The 26,432-nt window shown below is 46.4% G+C and overlaps 1 protein-coding gene across 1 annotated transcript; it reads left to right on the top strand.

Moving 5' to 3' along the window:
* The first annotated feature begins 549 nt into the window (after positions 1-549).
* Positions 550-13,285, top strand: CMPK1 (cytidine/uridine monophosphate kinase 1). Its single transcript, XM_073643522.1, has 6 exons — positions 550-765; positions 2,707-2,853; positions 5,761-5,913; positions 6,439-6,515; positions 7,751-7,847; positions 8,511-13,285. The coding sequence occupies exons 1-6, from the start codon at positions 628-630 to the stop codon at positions 8,550-8,552; spliced, it is 654 nt and encodes a 217-aa protein (XP_073499623.1). The 5' UTR covers positions 550-627; the 3' UTR covers positions 8,553-13,285.
* The last annotated feature ends 13,147 nt before the right edge of the window (positions 13,286-26,432 follow it).

The following is a 26,432-nucleotide window of genomic DNA, read 5'->3' as shown; positions in this document are numbered from 1 at the left end:
CGTATAGACCTGGTGCCCGAGGGCCCAGATAGACCTGGCGTCTGAGGGCCCATATAGACCTGACGCCCGAGGGCTCGTATAATCCTGGCGCCTGAGGGCTCGTATAACCCTGGCGCTGGTCCTGTGATGGTCTGTTGCCCATAGCAACCAAGCACAGCGCAGCGCTCCTTCCTTATAATTCTCTTCAAAAATGAAAAGTTGTGGTTGCTATGACATTTTTTTTTATAAATCCACAGACGTATTGATTACCACCGCTGTACCGCGAATATAGAATTCGTTTGGTAACTGCCACTTTTCGGTGCAGGGGCATCTGGCTAAATATGACTTTCAATCTAAACGCCAGCCATTTTAATGCATTGATAAATATACTGTATTGGGTTAAAAAAAAAAGGCATTTCCAAACATTCAGCTGGTTTGAAGGAGCAAACTACTGGCAAATGCCCACAGTTAAGATGAAGTCCAACTAGAAATTGCTCTCTTAAATAACTGATAGATGATTCAGCCAATCAGCGGTCACCAATGTTAAGGAAAGGGCGGGTCGCAGTGACGTACTTCCGGTGAGTGACACCTCAGCAGCTGGTAGGCGGGCGGGCAGCCGGCTGTGCGCTCCGCCCTCTCCCGCTCTGTATGCTCTTCCGTGCTGTGTCCCGGTTCCCTCCAGTGTCTGCCCGCTCTCTCTTGTGCGCAGTCATGAAGCCTCTCGTAGTGTTCGTCCTCGGAGGACCTGGGGCGGGGAAGGGAACCCAGTGTGAGAGGATCGTGGAGGTGAGTACGCGCGGCTGTCATTGCCTCTGCTGAGGCCGGTAATCAGGAGAGGGCGGCACTACAAGTCTCAGCATGCCGCCGGTAATAGCTGTGTGACATCAAATTCATTGCAATTTTTTTGTGTTTTGTACAAAAAATACAATAAAGGGTTAAAGCGCCATCCTTTTAGTGCTTTTGCACTTTTCACCATATTTATTTATTTATTTATTTTTTTGAGCTCTTACCTTTTTTTTTGTTTTTTTTCTGGACGGAAATCAGACGATCTTTCGTTCGCTAAGTCTGAACCCGGCCGATCACGACTCTGTTATTAAATTGTCACCCAGCTTTCCCAGGATCAGATACTGCCCTGACGGCATGGGATCACTTCATCTATGCTTGCTCCTTAAGGTTTTGCACTTGTAGAAGCTGCAGGTTGTTGGTGTTTTCTGGGTGTGTGCGGAGGACACCCGACCCCGAGATCACAGCGCGTCACCCAGTGATCAGCCGTCTGTGTGGACTCTCGCCCGTGGGCGATCTCTCTGTGCGCAGAAGGAGACCTCAAGATCTGCTTGTCTCATGTACGCGGCTTTTATTGACCCTTAGAGAATCTGCTCAGTGTGCACAGTGCTGCATGTTTTGTAACCGAACGGTTTATTCTACTCATTCGTTTCCCAATAATTTTGTAGTGTAAACAAACGACCGATCATCTGACGAGCGATCAAAACACCCGTTCATTGGTGAAAATGGTCTTTTTGTCTGCAGCAAAGTTGATTTTCGGCAGCACATCATGCTGTTTATACCGGACCTGTGCTGCCGAGAACAATCTCAGAGAATGATCAATAACTGATCGTTCAGTTCATATCGGAAACTCGGTCGTCCTTTGTGAACAGACTATGAAATAACTACCGACCGGTAAACATGGTGGCGGTCCCATAACGCACAGTGTAAATGGACCTCTAGATCTGGTGATATTTCAAGGGCATGACAAACTGTGGGAAAGAGGAGGCCGCCTGGGCTGTCGGCTCCGGGCCGCCTGGGCCCCCTGGGCTGTCAGCTCCCTCGCAGTGATGTCCAGTTGCATTGTGATGGGCAGACAATGGGCAATATGGCCCCAAATGGCTTTTACAATTGAGGCATTGTACAAATGCTCAGCTGCATTTGTTATTCTGCAGGCTTCAGAGCTGAAATCTTGCAGCATTCCTGCACTTAGTCAATTGAATTCTTGGATATTTTGTCGTTACAACAGACACTGTACAGTAATGTGATACATATAACATCACCTTTGGGGGGTTTTATAGCAGCTCGGCGTTGTGTGTTTGACATTCTGCTTGATGACAGTAGCTAAACAGTGTATCTAGACCTGTGTCTGAGGTGGTCTGGAGCTTGTGCCCCTCATTTATGGCTGAAATTACATTTTCACTTTCTAGACTTAGTCGGTGGCTGCTCCCCATAAGATTGGAGTACTGGGTTCCTACGACTCCCCTGTAGTCACATCCTTGTACGTGACATCTGGAGGAGTCCGGAGAGTTACAAACCCTTCATTTAGGCGCGGCCACAGCTGCAAAAAATAGTTTTGCTTTGCAAAGAACATAAATGTGGAGTGTTGTGCTGATCTCTGAGTGTAATTTGGTTTCCTGGCAGCACCGATTTTTAGATCTATATCAGGCAAAGAAGTTTGTAAAGTACAAAGCCACTCTGGGATGAAGCAGAAAAGCTCAGAACAGCCCCCTCGCTCGTGCATAGATCACCATGATCCGGCCCTGCTGGAGTAGTCGGCACGGCGGGTACATGTTGGGGAGGCTGTGGGTAAGCCCCCTGGCTGAGCACAGACACAATGCTGCCGACTTTGGACGCCAATGACCATACAGAAGGCAGGAGCCGTTACCAGTCACGTGAATGTCAAATATTTTTTTTTCCCTTGTCTTTGCTCTTATTATAAGAATTTTCCTCTCTTATTTTTAGAAATACGGCTACACCCATCTGTCAGCGGGAGACTTGCTGCGTGACGAGAGGAAGAGGCCCGGCTCTGAGTTTGGGGAACTGATTGAGTCTTACATCAGGGACGGGAAGATCGTCCCGGTGGAGATCACCATTAGCCTGCTGCAGAGGGTAAGCCTGGAGCGAGCGGAGGCGGCTGATCCCCAGCACACGGGATGGACAGAGAGTATCAGTCGTTATACACGCGTTTCCCGTGATTTTACGATCTCGCACTGTGGACATCATTTGACATGGTAACCATATCGTACATGGGCACCGATCCTATTAATCCACCCATGCATGATACTGTACTGCCACGCGTGCAGGAGCAGATTGTATGGGAGAACTTGGTTACGGTATTTTAATTACTCACTATTTTTTACTTTTTTTTTTTTTTTCCCGGAAGTTGATGTCCTGAATATCCTCCTTTTTCGCACATCCATGTTTCCAGGTCCATACTCTGACTTCGATGCACCCGTCGGCCTCCAGAGTCTCATAGGCATTTACGAGGCTGACACATTTAGGATAGGAGACCTGTGAAACGCAGATGTGTGAAACAAATCCTATCCAAGCTGTTTAGCTCTCACAAGATCATGTGGATAAAAGTGTAGCAAACCCTCAGCTGCAAGAACTATTAGGTCTTTTCTACATTTTTAACCCCAAAATGTAATTAAGTCACCAACAGCAAGCAAAAATATTCAAAGGGTTAAGAATCGATGTAGAAAGTTAACTTTTTTTTGTATATGGTGTTGAAAACTAATGATTTGTCTGGGGAAGCAGCGCTCCATGGCGGGGGTCAATGTCGGGTGCGGGCCTTTGTAGGGCTGTAGACCGACCTGCCATATAGGAGCCGGTGACTATTGCATTACTGCCTGTTATCAGTGGCAATGTTAATTATTAATCCGTGACAAGGCAAACGCTGCTGGCTGTAAGAGAGGGGGGCATACAAGCAGGACGACCCCTCTTTGTAGTCCATATGTGGGTGTTTTATTTTGGTACATGGAGGGTTTATTTTATGCCGTGGCTCGCACAAAGTCTCTAACTAAAGGAGTGTGTAAAGACGCAGGAGGACGTCCTCACATAATATCCTGCTGTGTGAACTACAATGGGATGACGGCCATAGATCCGTATGAAGCTGGAGATCAGAGGCCGATCACTGCAAGTTTCCAGGACGCTGATATCCTGTTCCCATGCGTCTTTCTATGAGTCACGTAGTGATCGTCACTCATATTGCATATTTTATAGCTTGCCAGGCTGCAGAACTACTGTTCCCAGCATGCCTCAACTAGTATATGATATGGGGGCAACATCAGTACTATAGTGTGCTGCATTGTTCCCTGTTATCAGCCTACTGCAGTGTAGCCCGATCATCCTGAAAAGGGGAGTTTTAGTTCCTTATTAAATGGCGCCATACATGGCGTGTGACGGCTGCATCTTACAGCCGACGCCAGCCTCTGACAGCAGCTCTGATCGCTGCTGTTTAACCACTTACTTGCTGCTGTCAATTGCAGACAGTACCATTTATCTGGCTGGACGCTGATCTTTGCTCTTTGTACATAGTGAAATATGTATAATTATTCTTTTACGTTAAACTGTAATGCTGAAGTATGATGGTATATAGTAAAAAAATAAATAAAAATATTTCTATTTTCCTCTCCTTTACAGAATTTTAGTTTTATATAGTTTGGCCTTCTACAGACACCTTTAAACCCAATATGATTATTTTATTATATTGATATTGGGTTTAAAGGTGTCTGTAGAAGGCCAAACTATGTAAAACAAAAATTCAGTAAAGGAGAGGAAAATAAAAATAGTATTTTTTTTTTTCTTTTACTGCAGTGAGGTGTGATGACAAAAAAAAAAAATGTATTTCACTATTTTTTTTTATTTAACCATTCTAATGTAATCAGTCAGCCGGGGGGGGGGCAATTGTATGTAATGTATAGACTTCAGAAGTGATAATCTGGATGCGCATGGAAGCGAGACAAAGGTTTCCAAGAGCCCAGGTATCTCCTCGCCGTGGGGCAAACATTGGGGTGATTGGAGTGCAGTTTGCTAACAAGGAATAATCAGGATGACAAGATCTGACATCATGATTGTTTGTGCACAAACAGGAGGGAAGTACACTGATAGAACAAAGCAGGTCTTTGATCATAAGATAAAGCCCCCCCCCCCCCCCCCCTCCCCCATACACTATAGCGGACTGTCAGCACCACCTCTCCAGACCCCCACACTCTGTTCTGTATGATAGAGCCACAGTCTGACTCCTGGTCCCAGATAATCACAGAGGATCAGACAGTCCAACAATGGATATACCATATCCTTAACTCCCCTTACCATTATTTTTCTGGGACCCCCATACACCTTGTCGGCTGATCCCACATGACCTGAACACTAGAAGTTATTATCTGAGACCCCTCTAGTGAAAAAACGAATCCGCTGCAAAACGAAAAACAAAGTTTGCATCTGTCTGTGCTCATAACGGATCCAGTTTATTTTTAATACCGGATTTGTTACAATCGAATGACAACCGCATATGTGAACAGACCCTTATTATGACCTCATGGAGATGGGGACATAAGAGGGGGGAGTAATTATTTTGGAATAATTGTCCTTATCCGTTTTTTCATACACTGCTGTCTTCGCTGCTCGTCCCCTTAGATTTATTTAGCGATCTTCTTATTGCAGTGTTTCTATCTTTTTGATAATTTCTTGATGTTATTGTGCAGCATTTTCATCATTCGATATTAGTCTTGACAGTTGTAGTATTTCTTACAGCACTGACCTGGAGACTCGTACAATGAATGCCATAAAACGAAACCCAAAACAGAATTTTATTTTATTTATTTTTTTATTACATTATCTAGTAAAATGAATGGTGTCGTACACATCTAACAGTCGTCCTGCAAAAATCAAGTCATATGTCAATGGAAAAATAAGTTATGGCTCTGGGAAGAAGGGGGGGGGGGGGGGGGGGGGGGGGAATGACTGACGGGCAGGGGTTAATATTCTATGTCTTAATCTCTCTTTCCGGTCCAGGCAATGGAGCAAACCATGGCGGCAAATATCGAGAAGAATAAGTTTCTCATTGACGGTTTTCCCAGGAACGAGGACAATCTGCAGGGCTGGGACAGGACCATGGATGGCAAAGCTGCCTTGACTTTTGTGCTCTTCTTTGACTGTGATAATGAGGTGGGCTATGTCAGGGGTCTGAGAACGGAGAACTACCAGAAAGTATAGGGTTAAAACCCTTCTTCCCCTGAACAGTTTTTATTTTAAGAATCCCCAAACACTGCCCTACTCGCCCTCCCCGGGTCCATAGTGGAGTCTCCTCCACTGCTCCCAGGGTCCGATATTGTCTGCAGCACCTACCATCATGTCGACAGAGCTGCCGCCAGTCATTTAGCTCAGAGGCGTTGAGGTTATTCCTTGGCTGCAGCACTAGCAACATGATGTCAGCGCTGCAGAGAGTAACAGACACACTGCGCTGGACCTGGGGAGGGTGAATAAAGAATAGTTTTGTGGTGTTTTTTGTTTTGTTTTTTTGCTTTGTTTTTTCCCTCCCACCTTCTACCACCCAATAAGCTGCAGCTAGAGTTCAGGGGGATTTTGAATCCCCTTTTACATTGTCTGCAAGTTAATGGTATCTGATCTATTTATGCCTGTGTGGATGATTTTCGTGGCTGTAACCGTTTCTGATTATTTCCCTTGTGTTAGACTTGCATTTCTCGCTGCCTGGAGAGAGGGAAGAGTAGTGGGAGAAGTGACGATAACCGGGAGAGCCTGGAGAAGAGGTGAGTGCGGACTTATCACATACACAATATTGCGTTATATGACCACGTGGATCTTTAGGACCGGCCCTTCATAAACCCTGATGAAATAATTGGCGACACATTGGTTACTTCTGGGGGTTATCTGGTCCAGCGTCTGGCACCATCTTACCTTTTTATGTAATGACTATTCACATTACATTGCCCAAATAAAAGCTTAAGTTTACAAACTGCTTCCTATACTGCTTGCAAGCACTGCTCTGAAGCTGGCCATATCTGTCTGACCAGCCTCAGTCTCCCTGTACATATAGACCCATTCAAATGAATGGGTCTGTACACATGTCAGTATGTTTCCACACACCATGTGTCCGTTTTGCAAAACACGCTGAGATGTCCGTTTTTTGGGGTCTGCACAGGCCACAAAATATCCCACACTGATGCAACAAGGATGACATCAGTGTGACACGTACCGGCGCCTGGGAATCAGCGGTACAGTTAGCGCTGTTACCAAGCACCGGGTGCTGAACGCTGCCCTCATCATTATCCCCTACTTGTGCTGTGATCAGCACCAGCAGGGGACAATAATGAGACTAGTAGTCTGCTCCCGCTGTCTCCAACTGTAAAAATAACAATAAAATGAAAAAAAAAATCCTTTTACTCACCTGCCCTAAGTGTCCCCCGCTGTAATCCATGCGACCGATGACGCCGGGGAGAATGACTCGCTCCAGCGAGCGGATCCCGGAGCTGAGCTCAGTGAGTGACAGGACACTGCTCGCTGAGCGCAGCTCTGGGGCTCTCTCGCTGCAGCGTGTCACTCCTCAGCGTGAGCAGTCATATGGGTTACAGCGGGGGACACTTAAAACAGGTGAGTATAAGGATTTTTTTTATTTTATTCTTATTTTTACCGTTTGAGACACCGGGAGCAGAATACTGCTACTCATCATTGTCCCCTGCTTGTGCCAGTTGCAGTCCCGGCAGGAACGTTGATGAGGGCAGCGTCCAGCACCTGGCGCTTTAGAACAGCGCTAACTGTACACTGATTTCCAGGCACCGGTACATGTGATCCTGATACGGCACACAGTTGCAACACGTGTGCACACTGACACTGGTTTGTCCAGTACCTGAAATATCTGGACGTGTGAAACCGGCCTTACTCAAAGACTCACAGAAATAGGACTTCTGTATCCAAATTGTAAATTGTAAGTGCTGCACCCCATGTGTAAAGCAGTGTCTTATCTGTGTTCTCCTTCATGTTCCAGGATCCAGACTTACCTCCAGTCCACCAGGCCCATCATTGACCTGTATGAGCAGAGGGGAAAGGTCCGAAAAGTTGATGCTTCACAGTCTGTAGATCAGGTCGGTTACAATTTACACTTGAGAGAAAATATGGCCAGACATCTGCTGCTAATTAATAATGAGAGTCTGTCGCCAGGTTTTGGCTATCCAATCTGAGGGCAGCATAAATTAGGGGCAGAGACTGATTATAATGCTGGGTCACTTACTAGGTTAATTGCTGTGGTTTTGATAACACATGGTTTATCTGCTGCAGCTCTGCTAGTCCTCTCTTGTCTTCAATATTCATAAGCTCGGTCTCTCTCTGCCCCCAGCATTGATTGGCAGCTTGTTGTCTATGAAGAAAGCTGTCAATCAATGGTCGGGGCAAAGCTGGACTAGTGAGAGGACTAGCCCAGCTGCAGCAGATAACACCGTGATGGAAACAAAACTACAGAAACAACCCAATAAATGACGCCACTGGAATCTGGGTTGATCCTCGACACCACCACCACCCTGCCCGTGCCAATTTATTTTCCATGGGACTATTGGAGATACAATGCTTGGCTAATTTTGCCTGTCCCTTTGACCATTAATTGGCGTAAGCTCCGTTCAAACAGGAATTAGGTGGTCCTGGCAATCAGTGAGGTCCCCACTGATCTAGCATTTACTCCCTCTCAAATACTGAATTAATAACATATTTTCTAAAATCGACACTCCTTTTATAATTATATTATTTTTTTCCAGGTCTTCAACAAAGTCCAAGACATTTTTGAGCGTGAGGGATAACGAGGCTTCCCGAGACTCGCCCACATCATAAACTTTATTCATTGCCTAGTTTATAGCTATTTTTTTTCTATTCTTTTTTTTTTTTATGTATGCACTGTAATACCGGGTTATATTGTACTGCCATGTCTTTTATTTCTGCCCATCCTTCTCGTCCTGCAGGATTTCACTGCAAGCAGTTTTACGGTCTCCTGTTTCTTCCCATCCCATCTGACATGTAGAGCACAGCGGTGGGGGTGGAGGGGTTAAACGTCCACAGGGAAAAAGAGTGACCCTTTTATATTTATTCAGGATAATGGGCTAAATATATTTTATCATAAACCACGAGGTGCGATTCTTTCTCTTCCTTCCAGGATTTTAGAAAGTTTCTTGTCTGTACATAATGGGGGAGGCAGCGCTGGTGTTCACAAGAGCATCGCCTGGAGGTCCGGGCACTGGCATCACTGGGCATTGGCCAGGGTGATTTTTAGTTTCTGGTGGGCTCATTGACCCTCAGTTTTTGTTAAATAATGGTCATTCTAAAAATTATCCGACTAACTTCACTTTTTAATGAGAACCAGAAGTCTGATCTAAAAAAAAAAAAAACTACTTAAGGGCAACCTTTAGCGTTGGCCTCCTTCATTGGTGACCGAAAAGCAGTATCCTGGCACAATAAGCATATGATCTGTCCACCGGATAGGAGATGTATGTATGGCTGCAGGGACCTCCACTAATCAGGAGTATAGGGATTCCCCAGGATAAGTGATACATATATGATTGCTAGGGGTGTGACTGTTCAGACCTCCACCAATCATGAGTGTAGATATCCTATAGTATGGCTGATACATGTATGATTGCCGGGAACCCGCCTGCTGGGACCTTCATCGATCAGGAGTATAGGGATTCCCTAGGATAAGTGATACATGTATGATTGCTGGGACCTCCAACAATCACTAGTAAAGGTATCACTCAGGATAGGCGACACATGTATGATTGCTGGGGGTCTGACTTCTGGGACCTCCATCAATCGTGAATGTATGGATCCCCCAGAATGGGCGATGCGTGTGATTGCGGGGACCTCCAACAATCATGAGTAAAGGGATCCCCCAGGATAGGCGACACATGTATGATTGCTGGGGGTCTGACTTCTGGGACCTCCATCAATTGTGAATGTATGGATCTCCCAGGGTGGGTGATGCATATGATTGCTAGCCGTCTGACTTTTGGGACCTCCACCCATCGTCTGTAGATATTCCACAGGATGGGTGATGCATGTATGATTGCTGGGGGCTCCACCAATCAGGAGTATAGGGATTCCCCAGAATGGGTGATAAATGTATGAGTGTGGGGACCTCCAACAATGATGAGCAAAGGGATCCCCCAGGATAGGTGATACATGTGTGATTTCTGGGGGTCTGACTTCAGAGACCTCCACCGATCCCCTGTGTGTAGTGAGCTTGTGCGACCACCACTTCTATAGAGAGTGAATGCAGCGGCGGTCCTTCATTCATGTTGGGGACACCCCCCTACCCCCCCACCAATGATCATACATTTATCATCTGTCCTGTGGATAGTTGATGCATGTATTTTTATGGGACAACTTTGTGCTGAGCTGTGAGTGCAGGAGTTAAAGGGTTAATGGCTGCAGGCAGCAGTGTCTGCCTCGCCTGTATGAGTCGCCATCTGCTCCCATTTACCTGCAGGATGACATTCCTGGACGGTTTGTGCTCTTCTGTGTTCATGACGGGCGAGGGATGTTCCTACCTCTCTGCGGCTCATATAGACAGCGCGGTTTGGTAGATTTAGATTTAGACTATTTTAAAGCAGAGCCAAGTTATGGGGCTGCGGGGTAAACAGTGACTCTTGGTCATATAAGGTTTAAAGGGACACTCTAGATAAACTGATGCATTCTGTTATAGGAGTGCAGGACCTCTGTAGGGTGAGGCGTAACCCACCCATGTATTAATCCACCCCCCCTCCAAGGCCCTGCACTAGGTATACAGGTGTCTGTTTCTGGGACACCTCTGCAGCCATGTGTTCGGATCTAACACGCTCTGTATATGTCGTCCTTGGAGTTTACTGGCTTTTTCAATAAGCCTGAGGTTTCAGGATACATGAATTTTTTTTTTTTAAAGTAAAGTTTACGCATTGTGTCTTAACTTGGAAGAAATGTGTCGTCCGAGACCGCCCTATTGTTTTAAATTGGATTTTTTTGTTTCGTTTGTTTTACTTTTTTTACTTTTGCCAATTTTTTTTATAAATATGACAATTTGTATTAATAATTAAAATTTGGAAATCCTGCAATTTTTCACACTGGCTATTGTGGATATTTTTGATCTATACTTCCTGTCCTTTCAGGAATAGTTTTCAGCAGGCTCATTATCATCAGAGGCCGGATTACAATGACTGATTAAACCTCTATACACAGCTGAAAACACAGATACACAATAGATGTCACAGCTCACCTGCTCCCCCTCCCTTCGTAATGACCTGTGCACACGCTCATTAGATGCGTCAATATAAAAGATGGGGTCAGAGTCTGCTCATTGCTCCTAATGTGCATGTGAATTTCCTGAGATAGCTGGAAGTTATTCTAAAACAAAAAAAAGTCCTTTGGGGTTAGTCAGTGTGAAAAAAAAAAAAATTGCAAAACTTGAGATTTTTATTTAATACAGATTGTGATAATGTATTTTTTCATATCTAAAGTTATTTAAAATTCTTTTTTTTTTTTTTTACATAAACTCTATTGAAACAATAGCTAATTTTCTGATGATGCATTCCCTTTTAAGAGCATGTATGGTCTTTAACGAAACCGGTACAGATCTTCTATTTATCGAAAGTCATTTCTTTCTGCCTAAAATGTAGTCCTCTCCGTTACAGAATTAAATGGGTTCTCGTTTTCTTGAATGGGAAAAATTGCAGAGTTCTTGTATCGGTACGAAACTTTATTTACCTCTGTTTATCAAAAATGTTAATGTAATGTTAAGTCTATAGTTTACTGCTGGTTGCTTAGGTTACCAGCCACTGCTGCAGTCTCGGCAGTAGCTGATTTTACAGGCTTGTAAGCGTTGCTTTGCTGCGGGCTGGATCGCTGTAACTGACGAGTCCTGGTCCCCCTCCGCTCCTCAGATGCTGCAGGGACAAAAATAACTTTACAAGCTGCCTTGCAGAGTGCACAATTCGGGCCAGCAGTGCAACCATGCAGCTGTCTGAACTGTTAATCATCAGCACAACGCCCCCCTGGGAAGTACAGGGACCGTTCCTTTAATAAGGAGTGATTGATAAGTAACCTGCTCATGTAGGACCTGTCCCATCTTCTACTTCTGTCTCAGTAAACGCTTGTATGTCCTATCTAATCACAATTCTAGAGCCTCCTTTCTCATAACTCTGCCTTGTGCTGTTCCTCTGTTATTCCTCCTAGTCATGTGTGAATAAACTGACAACTGGGTGTTACCTTTCTTGTCTTGTCCAGTTTGCTTTGAAAAGTGTCCCAGTTTTCAGTTTAGTTTTACATTTCTAGAAGATGGAAGCAGGGCTTGGGCTAGTCCCAGAAGCAGGGCCTGGGCTAGTCTCATAGCACAACTCCTAGTGCCAGCATAGTAGGTGATCAAATTTCTTTTAAGAGTCCAAGGTTAAAAACTAATGAATTCTCACTGTTCTAAAGGAAAGTCAAATGGCAACCTCTGCCCTATAATTATCAGATGATTGGTCAAATTCAGTAAGTTTGGTGTTCAGTTTTAAATCTATGTATTTGAGCTTTTCCAACCCTCAGGCCGAGTGTGTATAAGCGCTCGTCCAGAACATAGCATTTCTTGGACCAAGGGTCCATGGGGGGATTGCAGCGTGTGCCATTTTCTTCCATATTTCAGATGGTTTGGAAAAAAAAAATTGGATCTTTTACGGGCACATTATTATTGCTATTAACATAAGAAACTGTTCTATTTTATTTATTGCTGATGTGTTTAAAAAAAAAAAAAAAAGACAAATTGATGAAAATTGGACAACTTGTAAATTCTTCTGATCCAGGAGGAATAAATTATTGGCCACACGCGCACTCATGTGACGCCTATCGAGGCTTTAGTGTGGCGCTGAGAGTTTTACTGGAGTCGGTCATGACGGCTGACGCGCCGATCCCCTGCACTACTACATCAGATGACTATTACTACACCACCCTGCACTGCACAGACACTGAACCAGCAGGGGGTTATAACCTTTTACTGGACCAACTTGTAATATTTATTTAGGTGCCCCTTTAAATAAGGACAATCTACCTCCCATCTAGCAACACGAAAGCTCCTCGTTTGGGCGCCACATTGCCAGAACGGGTAGGAACTAATTGCCCGTCAGATTCTGGGTTTCTCTAGTATAATGTTGGCAAGCTGCTCTATCTAGACCTCATTTGTCAATATTTCTTCTTTTAATAGCGGTAATCACTTGGGTTAAGGGAAACAAAAAAAATCATACCTTGTGTATCCTGTAGGGGCGCTGCAGGGAAAATTGACATCAAAATGAGCTGATTGAGGAGCTGCAAAACTTTACACTGCTTTAGATTAATGGTGAATATAAATTTCCTGTTCCGACCTCAGGACCGATGTAATTGATTTCTGAATGTGCAAAAAAAAAAAAAAAAAAATGTTTCCGTGTACTTTGTAAGAATGTGCAACGTTCAACCGGTCAGTAACGTTCATGTCTGGACTTCTGTGCTGGTGATATGAGTAGAATGAAATACCTTTTATCAATAAACTGAATGGGAAGAATAGTTGTTTCTTATTTCAATGGGTTTTTCCAAGTATCAAGGACGTCAGTACTGGTAAAGGGGTTGTCAATAGAGATGAGCGGTGTTCGACTAGAACTGTTCGCCAATCTCAAATTCAAGCTGGTTTGGGCGGTGTTCGAGTTGTTCGACGAACGCGAACGATTTGCAAAAAATTTGGCTATTCAAGTTTATGTTCGATAACTGTGCACCAAAAGCGTAACTGGATTTTTTTCACATCATGCAGGGATTGTCTGCCACTCACTGTAATGTCACAGCCATGGTGGTTGCCCAAATCGATGGGAACAGTGCTCACAGTGAAACATGAAAAGCCGGCAATTCAGCAGCGGCATACACCGGTACCCGACAATTTAGAACAGAAAGAATAGAGCATCACACATAGATTAGAGAGATAGAAACATGTTAGTCACATAAGTACAGTGATAGTGTTGATTACTGTACTTGTCATTTAGTGTTAAAACAAAGGATTTATTAAAAAGAAAAATTAATACACACGGAGCTTCCCAGGCTACTAATATCAGCCCCCAGCTGAATACCTAGCCTTTACTAGCTATTAAAATGGGGGACCCCCCCAAAAAAAAATGACTTGGGGTCCCCCCTATTTTAATAGCTAGTAAAGGCTAGGCAGACAGCTGGGGGCTGATTTTAATAGCCCAGGAAGGGTGCCATGAATATTGGCCCCCTCCCAGGCTAGAAACACCAGCCGTCAGCTGCCCCAGAAATAGCGCATCCATAGCATGCGCCAATTCTGGCACTTAGCCTCGCTCTTCCCACTGCCCTGTAGCGGTGGCAGTGGGGTAATAGGGCTGGGGTTGATGTCAGCTTATAATGCCAGCTGACATCAAGCCCAGGTTAGTAATGGAGAGGCGTCTATAAGACGCCCCCATTGCTAACCCCATAGTAAAAGTTAAAAAAAACACAAACACCCAGAATAAAGTCCTTTAATTGAAATAAACACAATTCTTTAGTGTTCTAAATTAAACCATACTCACCATCACGCCCATTCCAGCTGAAGCCAACGATCTCCTGCAATAAAAATAAAATAATAAACCAACCTCATCCTTACCTTTCCATGGTTCCGAGGACAGCTTCAGCTCTGCTACATTCACATGACCGGCTGGATCGCTGCCATCCAGCTTGCCATGCCGCAGACACTGAGAAGCGCAGGCATGCTTGCGCTCCTCAGTGTCTGGCTGTGACGGCATCCAGATGAGCCGAGTTAATGTCCAATGAACTCAGCTCACCTCATGCATGTCACTAACAGCGTCGGAGAATTCTCCTGTGCTTGCTGTGAGCACAGGAGAATTCTCTCACGCTCACCGCATGCGCAGGAGAATTCTCCCACGCTGTCAGTGACGTGCATGGGGTGAGCTGAGTTCATTGGACATTAACTCTGCTTATCTGGATGCCGTCACAGCGAGACACTGAGGAACGCAAGCATGCCTGCGCTTCTCAGTGTCTGCGGCATGGCAAGCTGGATGGCAGCTTTTGGCTGCGATCCAGCCTGTCATGTGAATGTAGCAGACCTGAAGCTGTCCTGGGAACCATGGAAAGGTAAGGATGATGTTGGTTTATTATTTTATATTTATTGCAGGAGATCGTTGGCTTCAGCTGGAATGGGTGTGACGGTAAGTATGGTTTAATTTAGAACATTAATTGAAATAAACACAATTCTTTAAAGGACTTTATTCTGGGTGTTTGTTTTTTTTTAACTTTGACTATGGGGTTAGTAATGGGGGTGTCTTATAGACGCCTCTCCATTACTAACCTGGGCTTGATGTCAGCTGGCATTATAAGCTGACATCAACCCCAGCCCTATTACCCCACTGCCACCGCTACAGGGCAGTGGGAAGAGCGAGGCTAAGTGCCAGAATTGGCGCATCCTATTTTGGATGCGCCATTTCTGGGGCGGCTGATGGCTGGTGTTTCTAGCATGGGTGGGGGCCAATATTCATGCCACCCTTCCTGGGCTATTAATATCAGCCCCCAGCTGTCTGCCTAGCCTTTGCCAGCTATTAAAATAGGGGGACCCCACGTCCATTTTTTTTTTTTTTTTTTTTTTTTTTTTTTTTTTGGGTCCCCCATTTTAATAGCTAGTAAAGGCTAGGTATTCAGCTGGGGGCTGATATTAGTAGCCTGGGAAGCTCCATGGGTATTACCCCCTTCCCAGGCTTCAAACATCTGCCCCAGCCGTCTGCTTAACCTCCGCTAGAGACTAAAATTACAGGGAACCCCACGCCAATTTTTTTTTTAATAAATCCTTTATTTTAACACTAAATGACAAGTACAGTAATCAACACTGTCACTGTACTTCTTATATATGTGACTGACATGTTTCTATATATCTAATCCATGTGTGATGCTCTATTCTTTCTGTTCTAAATTGTCGGGTACCGATGCTGAATTGCCGGTCGGCTTTTTTAAAGAGAGTGTCTTCTGAGCAGTTTGTCAGCTTTTGGACACCTTTTGAAGGTGTTTTCTATGTGTTTATGTTTGCCTGCCATGGGTTTTAACGGTGTTCGACGAACAGTTTCACGAATATCCCGGTGTTCGACGAACCGAACCTGAACACTACGGTGGTGGCTCAACACTAGTTGTCAACTTTTCACAATCACTTTTTTTTTTTTTTTTTTTTTTTTTTTTTTTTATAGTTGGGAGGCAGCGTTCAACCTGTAGAAACGCCCTTTTAGTAAAAACTGTAAAAAGGAGCACAAGTCGAAGAGGCCCACATCTCTGGAACAAAATGAATACTCAAGGAGCAGTGGCAATAAAATTAGAGCAAAAAACGGCCACTTTATCCCTGGCAGCAGGACCTCATTTTAAAGGAGGAATGACTTTCTGCAAGAAAATGGTTAACAGCAGGATCCTTTCACCTCACAAAGCTTTTCATTTTGGTTTCAATCTTTGGGGCCTTTTTTTTGTTAAGCTCTTTAAATCCATAATGGAGGCCTTGTTCTTTTAGTACATACTCCGTTATGGGATTTCATCCAAATCAAATTGAAAATATTGCATGTAGTGGGCAGCGATTTCCTGCGTTACCAGATTCTAGAATTTTATTGTGACTTTTTTTATATATATATTTTTTTGGCTGCTTTTTACTTTTCATCTATAATTCATATTAATCTTTTTTTTTGGATAAGATTTCATGATCCAAAGTAGCAAAAGTGCCAAATCTGACAGCAATTCTGGTGTTTTTGGCTGTTGAATGTTTTGGAGGACGGCCGAGTGAATGGAGACCTGGAGACGTTATCGCTTTTTTTTTTTTTAGTAGTTCCCATACAGACCAGCAGATGGCGATGTGGCCTTGCGGAGTCCATAGAATAATAGGTAATTGACTAATTGCAGTGTGACAGTGTGCCCCCGCCACCTCGCTCTTCAAAACCTTGTGAATCATGCTCTCACCCTTTGGTGGTGCTGGAGAGAAATTAGTTGCTAAAAGTTTTCTCTACTGATTAAAGTTGATCTCTGGGGGTCCTAGCAGGGGGCTTCTTGATATTTCCTACCTGATAAGGTGGATCCTCGAAGCCTTTAGCCTGGGTGAGAAGTTTTTAGCATGGACAGGTGGCATTGGTGCAGCAGGGTGGTAATTGGGAACAATGGAGGCGGATGAGGCAAGGATGGATCTACACTTAACTATGCATAGAGACAATAGTTTACTGAAAATGGAAAAGTTGGGAGTCACAGCTAGGGATGAGCGGATCTGTGTAAGTTCAGGTTCTGGTACCCAACCTGAACTTTATTCCAAAGTTTGGTTCGGGAACCCTGAACCCCATTGAAACAAAGGGGAACCGAACTTAGCTAGAAAAAAAATTCTCGCTCTCACATCTTTAGTCACAGCAACTGATGTAGCAGAGCTAACTCAGCAATGAGAAACTAGAGACGCAGAGGAAGTTCAGTGTAGAAGAACCAACACAGCGAGGAAGCAGAGCTAACTCAGCGATGAGGAACTGGAGAAGCAGAGCTGAGTTGCACAGGTGGTTTCCATATGTCAGATATACAGCAATGTTCCGTGTAGCAGAGCTGGGATCCAGGGTGGAGGATGGCCAATAGGTGCATTGTTCACTGATAGCTCTTGTCCCATCCCTGAGTACGTGGCTTATTACAGATCAGGCAACAAGAGGTTAAACAGACCTGTGTATTGTGAGAATGGACAGGACCAGCCTAATGGAAGTGGCCACTAATGGAAGCCTCTTGCCTATTGTCTCCAGCCCCCATAAGCCTCTTGTTAAACATTGGAGGAGCTGAGTAAACCTTGCTGCTTTTCATAGTCTCCAGAGTGCGGCTTATGTCTCTGTGCATCTTACCTCCTGTCCATCAGAGGTCCAGGATGCCGGCCGATGACGCCTGTCAATCTGAGGAGGCGAAAATGATATTCAGGGACTGGACTGCAGAGGAAGGGGATAAAGTTATTTTCTCTGATGAAACCCACTTCAGACTGTTTGGGACATCTGGAAGAATGATTGAAGGCAAGATGAGCGCTACTATGTCATCCAACAGTAATGCACCCTGAGACCACTCGCCTGGGGGCTTCTCATCCATGGAGGGGGCTCACTCACAAATTTTCCTAAAACACTGCCTTGAATAAATAATGGGCTCTAAACATCCTCCAAGAGCAGCTTCTCCCGACCATCCGGGAGTATTTGGTGATGAACAACGCTTTTTTGCAGCTTGATGGAAACCATGTCACAAGGCAAAAGTATCTCGGATGAACAAAACATCGTTGAAATTTTGGATCCATGGTCAGGAAACTCCCCAGATTTCAATCCCATTGAGAACCTGGGGTCAATCCTCAAAAAGAGACAAATAAGGCTATATTCACACTAGGTGGTTTATTCTGCGTTTTTTTTCTGCAGCAAAACCTGGTCTCTTGGCAGGAAAGAAGCATCTTCAAAAAAGTTCACATTACAAATGTAAGCGGGTGGGGGGGGTGAATTGGTCTGGAATAGTTTACCTAAGACACTGTCAGTGCATTGAGTTTGTAAGACACTGTTTACTCTCACTTTGGTCTGCCATTGAGTTGCTCAGACATTGTTCAATCTCACACCTTGGTTGGCCAATGTGTACATTGTACGCATCACTAATTTAATTAAACTGTACTAATCCTAACTGCCATCTCAGGTGGCCAAGACAAGATGGTAAACTTGGGAAAATCACAAAATTAAATGGGTTTCACATACTGCTGTACTTATTTTTTTAACTAAAACCGCAGCAAAATGTTCACACTAGGCATTTTTTTCAGCTTTTTTTTTTTGCACCATCCATTGCTTTCAATGGGTGAAAAACACTGAAAGAAGTGACATGCTCTATTGTAATATTAAGGACAAAAAAACCAAGCTGTGTGCATGAGATTTCTTAAATCTCATAGACTTTGCTGGTACTGTAAAACTCAGCTGAAAATTTGCATAAAAACATGCATAAAAAAAAAAAACAATGAAAAAACGCCTAGTGTGAGCTTAGTCTAAAAGTACAGAAATTGGGATAAACTCCAAGCACTGATTAGGCAGGAACAGGCGATCATCAGTCATGATCTGCCCCAGAAGCCGATATCCTGCTGCCATGGAAAGGGCCAAAGACTGGAAAATAACATTGTAAATATTGAGTCTTTGTATAAACTTGATGTATTTGTCAATAAAAGTTTAAAAACTTATGAAATTCTTATAATTGTGCTTCCTTAACCATAGAAACGTACGACTAAAAGATCGAAAAACATTGAAGAATGTTACAGTAATGTTATAATAACCACTCCAGTCTCTGAGGTCTACACATCCAGACTGCTGTTATAGGGGGCTCCAGACTACACATCCAGAGTGCTGTTATAGGGGGCTCCAGACTACACATCCAGACTGCTGTTATAGGGGGGCTTCAGACTACACATCCAGACTGCTCTTATAGGGGGCTCCAGACTACACATCCAGACTGCTGTTATAGGGGGGCCCCAGACTACACATCCAGACTGCTGTTATAGGGGGCTCCAGACTACACATCCAGACTGCTGTTATAGGGGGCTCCAGACTACACATCCAGACTGCTGCTATAGGGGGGCTCCAGACTACACATCCAGACTGCTGTTATAGGGGGGCTCCAGACTACACATCCAGACTGCTGTTATAGGGGGGCTCCAGACTACACATCCAGACTGCTCTTATAGGGGGCTCCAGACTACACATCCAGACTGCTGTTATAGGGGGGCTCCAGACTACACATCCAGAATGCTGTTATAGGGGGGCTCCAGACTACGCATCCAGACTGCTGTTATAGGGGGGCTCCAGACTACACATCCAGACTGCTGTTATAGGGGGCTCCAGACTACACATCCAGACTGTTGTTATAGGGGGCTCCAGACTACACATCCAGACTGCTGTTATAGGGGGCTCCAGACTACACATCCAGACTGCTCTTATAGGGGGCTCCAGACTACACATCCAGACTGCTGTTATAGGGGGGCCCCAGACTACACATCCAGACTGCTGTTATAGGAGGGCTCCAGACTACACATCCAGACTGCTGTTATAGGGGGCTCCAGACTACACATCCAGACTGCTGTTATAGGGGGCTCCAGACTACACATCCACACTGTTGTTATAGGGGGCTCCAGACTACACATCCAGACTGCTGTTATAGGGGGCTCCAGACTACACATCCAGACTGCTGTTATAGGGGGGCTTCAGACTACACATCCAGACTGCTGTTATAGGGGGCTCCAGACTACACATCCAGACTGCTGTTATAGGGGGCTCCAGACTACACATCCAGACTGCTGTTATAGGGGGCTTCAGACTACACATCCAGACTGATGTTATAGGAGGGCTTCAGACTACACATCCAGACTGCTGTTATAGGGGGGCTCCAGACTACACATCCAGACTGCTGTTATAGGAGGGCTTCAGACTACACATCCAGACTGCTGTTATAGGGGGGTTCCAGACTACACATCCAGACTGCTGTTATAGGGGGGCTTCACACTACACATCCAGACTGCTGTTATAGGGGGGTTCCAGACTATACATCCAGACTGCTGTTATAGGGGGGCTCCAGATTATACATCCAGACTGCTGCTATAGGAGGGCTCCAGACTACACATCCAGACTGCTGTTATAGGAGGTCTCCAGACTACACATCCAGACTGCTGTTATAGGGGGCTCCAGACTACACATCCAGACTGCTGTTATAGGGGGCTCCAGACTACACATCCAGACTGCTGTTATAGGGGGCTCCAGACTACACATCCAGACTGCTGTTATAGGGGGCTCCAGACTACACACCCAGACTGATGTTATAGGGGGCTCCAGACTACACACCCAGACTGCTGTTATAGGGGGCTCCAGACTACACACCCAGACTGCTGTTATAGGGGGGCTCCAGAATATACATCCAGACTGCTGTTCTAGGGGGCTCCAGACTACACATCCAGACTGCTGTTATAGGGGGCTCCAGACTACACATCCAGACTGCTGTTATAGGGGGGCTCCAGACTACACACCCAGACTGCTGTTATAGGGGGGCTCCAGAATATACATCCAGACTGCTGTTATAGGGGGCTCCAGACTACACATCCAGACTGCTGTTATAGGGGGCTCCAGACTACACACCCAGACTGCTGTTATAGGGGGCTCCAGACTACACATCCAGACTGCTGTTATAGGGGGGATCCAAACTATACATCCAGACTGCTGTCATAGGGGGCCTCCAGACTACACATCCAGACTGCTGTTATATGGGGGCTTCAGACTACACATCCAGACTGCTGTTATAGGGGGGCTTCAGACTATACATCCAGACTGCTGTTATAGGGGGCTCCAGACTACACATCCAGATTGCTGTCATAGGGGGCCTCCAGACTACACATCCAGATTGCTGTCATAGGGGGCCTCCAGACTACGCATCCAGACTGCTGTTATAGGGGGGCTCCAGACTACACATCCAGACTGCTGTTATAGGGGGGCTTCAGACTATACATCCAGACTGCTGTTATAGGAGGGCTCCAGACTACACATCCAGACTGCTGTTATAGGGGGGCTTCAGACTACACATCCAGACTGCTGTTATAGGGGGGCTCCAGACTATACATCCACACTGCTGTTATAGGGGGGCTCCAGACTATACATCCAGACTGCTGTTATAGGAGGGCTCCAGACTACACATCCAGACTGCTGTTATAGGAGGGCTCCACACTACACACCCAGACTGCTGTTATAGGGGGGCTCCAGAATAAACATCAAAACTGCTGTTATAGGGGGCTCCAGACTACACACCCAGACTGCTGTTATAGGGGGGCTCCAGGCTACACATCCAGATTGCTGTTAAAGGGGAGCTCCAGACTACACATCCAGACTGCTGTTATAGGGGGGCTCCAGGCTACACACCCAGACTGCTGTTAAAGGGGGGCTCCAGACTATACATCCAGACTGCTGTCATAGGGGGGGGGGGCTCCAGACTACACATCCAGACTGTTATAGGGGGGCTCCAGACTACACATCCAGACTGCTATTATAGGGGGCTCCAGACTACACATCCAGACTGCTGTTATAGGGGGGCTCCAGACTGCACATCCAGACTGCTGTTATAAGGGGCTCCAGACTGCACATCCAGACTGCTGTTATAGGGGGCTCCAGACTACACATCCAGACTGCTGTTATAGGGGGCTCTAGACTACACATCCAGACTGCTGTTATAGGGGCTCCAGACTACACATCCAGACTGCTGTTATAGGGGGCTCCAGACTACACATCCAGACTGCTGTTATAGGGGGCTCCAGACTACACATCCAGACTACTGTTATAGGGGGCTCCAGACTACATATTCAGACTGCTGTTATAAGGGGCTCCAGACTACACATCCCTACTGCTGTTATAGGGGGCTCAAGACTATACATCCCTACTGCTGTTATAGGGGGGCTCCAGACTACACATCCAGACTGCTGTTATAGGGGGGCTCCAGACTACACATCCAGATTGCTGTTATAGGGGACTCCAGACTACGCATCCAGACTGCTGTTATAGGGGGGCTCCAGACTACACATCCAGACGGCTGTTATAAGGGGGCTCCAGACTACACATCCAGACTGCTGTTATAGGGGGCTCCAGACTACACATCCAGCCTGCTTTTATAGGGGACTCCAGACTACACATCCAGACTGCTTCGATAGGGGGCTCCAGACTGCACATCCAGACTGCTGTTATAGGGGGTTCCAGACCACATCTCCAGCCTGCTTTTATAGGGGGGCTCCAGACTACACATCCAGACTGCTGTTATAAGGGGCTCCAGACTACACATTCCTACTGCTGTTATAGGGGGCTCAAGACTATACATCCAGACTGCTGTTATAGGGGGGCTCCGGACTACACATCCAGACTGCTGCTATAGGGGGGCTCCAGACTACACATCCAGACTGCTGCTATAGGGGGGCTCCAGACTACACATCCAGATTGCTGCTATAGTGGGGCTCCAGACTACTCATCCAGACTGATGTTATAGGAGGGCTTCAGACTACACATCCAGACTGCTGTTATAGGGGGGCTCCAGACTACACATCCAGACAGATGTTATAGGAGGGCTTCAGACTACACATCCAGACTGCTGTTATAGGGGGCTCCAGACTACACATCCAGACTGCTGTTATAGGGGGGCTTCAGACTACACATCCAGACTGCTGTTATAGGGGAGCTCCAGACTACACATCCAGACTGCTGTTATAGGGGGCTTCAGACTACACATCCAAACTGATGTTATAGGAGGGCTTCAGACTACACATCCAGACTGCTGTTATAGGGCGCTCCAGACTACACATCCAGACTGCTGTTATAGGAGGGCTCCAGACTATACATCCAGACTGCTGTTATAGGGGGCTCCAGACTACACATCCAGACTTCTGTTATAGGGGGGCTCCAGAATATACATCCAGACTGCTGTTATAGGGGGGCTTCAGACTACACATCCAGACTGCTGTTATAGGGGGGCTTCAGACTACACTTCCAGACTGCTGTTATAGGGGGGCTTCAGACTACACATCCAGACTGCTGTTATAGGGGGGCTCCAGACTACACATCCAGCCTGCTGTTATAGGGGGGCTTCAGACTAGACATCCAGACTGCTGTTATAGGGGGGTTCCAGACTATACATCCAGACTGCTGTTATAGGGGGGCTCCTGACTATACATCCAGACTGCTGCTATAGGAGGGCTCCAGACTACACATCCAGACTGCTGTTATAGGAGGTCTCCAGACTACACACCCAGACTGCTGTTATAGGGGGGCTCCAGAATATACATCCAGACTGCTGTTCTAGGGGGCTCCAGACTACACATCCAGACTGCTATTATAGGGGGCTCCAGACTGCACATCCAGACTGCTGTTATAGGGGGCTCCAGACTACACATCCAGACTGCTGTTATAGGGCGCTCCAGACTACACATCCAGACTGCTGTTATAGGGGGCTCCAGACTACACATCCAGACTGATGTTATAGGGGGCTCCAGACTACACATCCAGACTGCTGTTATAGGGGGCTCCAGACTACACACCCAGACTGCTGTTATAGGGGCTCCAGACTACACATCCAGACTGCTGTTATAGGGGGCTCCAGACTACACATCCAGACTGCTGTTATAGGGGGCTCCAGACTACACATCCAGACTACTGTTATAGGGGGCTCCAGACTACATATCCAGACTGCTGTTATAAGGGGCTCCAGACTACACATCCCTACTGCTGTTATAGGGGGCTCAAGACTATACATCCAGACTGCTGTTATAGGGGGGCTCCAGACTAGACATCCAGACTGCTGTTATAAGGGGCTCCAGACTACACATTAGACTGCTGCTATAGGGGGGCTCCAGACTACACATCCAGACTGCTTCGATAGGGGGCTCCAGACTGCACAACCAGACTGCTGTTATAGGGGGCTCCAGACTACACATCCAGACTGCTGTTATAGGGGGTTCCAGACCACATCTCCAGCCTGCTTTTATAGGGGGGCTCCAGACTACACATCCAGACTGCTGTTATAAGGGGCTCCAGACTACACATCCCTACTGGTGTTATAAGGGGCTCAAGACTATACATCCAGACTGCTGTTATAGGGGGGCTCCAGACTACACATCCAGATTGCTGCTATAGTGGGGCTCCAGACTACTCATCCAGACTGATGTTATAGGAGGGCTTCAGACTACACATCCAGACTGCTGTTATAGGGGGGCTCCAGACTACACATCCAGACAGATGTTATAGGAGGGCTTCAGACTACACATCCAGACTGCTGTTATAGGGGGCTCCAGACTACACATCCAGACTGCTGTTATAGGGGGCTTCAGACTACACATCCAGACTGATGTTATAGGAGGGCTTCAGACTACACATCCAGACTGCTGTTATAGGGGGGCTCCAGACTACACATCCAGACTGCTGTTATAGGGGGGCTCCAGACTACACATCCAGACTGCTGTTATAGGTGGGCTCCAGACTATACATCCAGACTGCTGTTATAGGGGGGCTTCAGACTACACATCCAGACTGCTGTTATAGGGGGGCTTCAGACTACACATCCAGACTGCTGTTATAGGGGGGCTTCAGACTACACATCCAGACTGCTTTTATAGGGGGGCTCCAGACTACACATCCAGCCTGCTGTTATAGGGGGGCTTCAGACTACACATCCAGACTGCTGTTATAGGGGGGTTCCAGACTATACATCCAGACTGCTGTTATAGGGGGGCTCCAGACTATACATCCAGACTGCTGCTATAGGAGGGCTCCAGACTACACATCCAGACTGCTGTTATAGGAGGTCTCCAGACTACACACCCAGACTGCTGTTATAGGGGGGCTCCAGAATATACATCCAGAGTGCTGTTCTAGGGGGCTCCAGACTACACATCCAGACTGCTGTTATAGGTGGCTCCAGACTACACATCCAGACTGCTGTTATAGGGGGGCTCCAGACTACACACCCAGACTGCTGTTATAGGAGGGCTCCAGAATATACATCCAGACTGCTGTTATAGGGGGCCCCAGACTACACATCCAGACTGCTGTTATAGGGGGCTCCAGACTACACAACCAGACTGCTGTTATAGGGGGCTCCAGACTACACATCCAGCCTGCTGTTATAGGGGGGATCCAAACTATACATCCAGACTGCTGTCATAGGGGGCCTCCAGACTACACATCCAGACTGCTGTTATATGGGGGCTTCAGACTACACATCCAGACTGCTGTTATAGGGGTGCTCCAGACTACACATCCAGACTGCTGTTATAGGGGGGCTTCAGACTATACATCCAGACTGCTGTTATAGGAGGGCTCCAAACTACACATCCAGACTGCTGTTATAGGGGGGCTTCAGACTACACATCCAGACTGCTGTTATAGGGGGGCTCCAGACTATACATCCACACTGCTGTTATAGGGGGGCTCCAGACTATACATCCAGACTGCTGTTATAGGAGGGCTCCAGACTACACATCCAGACTGCTGTTATAGGAGGGCTCCACACTACACACCCAAACTGCTGTTATAGGGGGGCTCCAGAATATACATCCAAACTGCTGTTATAGGGGGCTCCAGACTACACACCCAGACTGCTGTTATAGGGGGGCTCCAGGCTACACATCCAGATTGCTGTTAAAGGGGAGCTCCAGACTACACATCCAGACTGCTGTTATAGGGGGGCTCCAGGCTACACACCCAGACTGCTGTTATAGGGGGGCTCCAGACTATACATCCAGACTGCTGTCATGGGGGGGGGGGCTCCAGACTACACATCCAGACTGCTATTATAGGGGGCTCCAGACTACACATCCAGACTGCTGTTATAGGGGGGCTCCAGACTGCACATCCAGACTGCTGTTATAAGAGGCTCCAGACTGCACATCCAGACTGGCTGTTATAGGGGGCTCCAGACTGCACATCCAGACTGCTGTTATAGGGGGCTCCAGACTACACATCCAGACTGCTGTTATAGGGGGCTCCAGACTACATATCCAGACTGCTGTTATAGGGGCTCCAGACTACACATCCAGACTGCTGTTATAGGGGGCTCCAGACTACACATCTAGACTGCTGTTATAGGGGGCTCCAGACTACACATCCAGACTACTGTTATAGGGGGCTCCAGACTACATATCCAGATTGCTG

Source organism: Phyllobates terribilis, unplaced genomic scaffold (genome assembly GCF_046119375.1).
Source record: "Phyllobates terribilis strain yellow unplaced genomic scaffold, ASM4611937v1 Scaffold_8__6_contigs__length_399053987, whole genome shotgun sequence".
NCBI lineage: Eukaryota > Metazoa > Chordata > Amphibia > Anura > Dendrobatidae > Phyllobates > Phyllobates terribilis.
The sequence above is the reverse complement of the archived record's forward strand: the minus strand, read 5'-3'. Positions and strand labels throughout refer to the sequence as shown.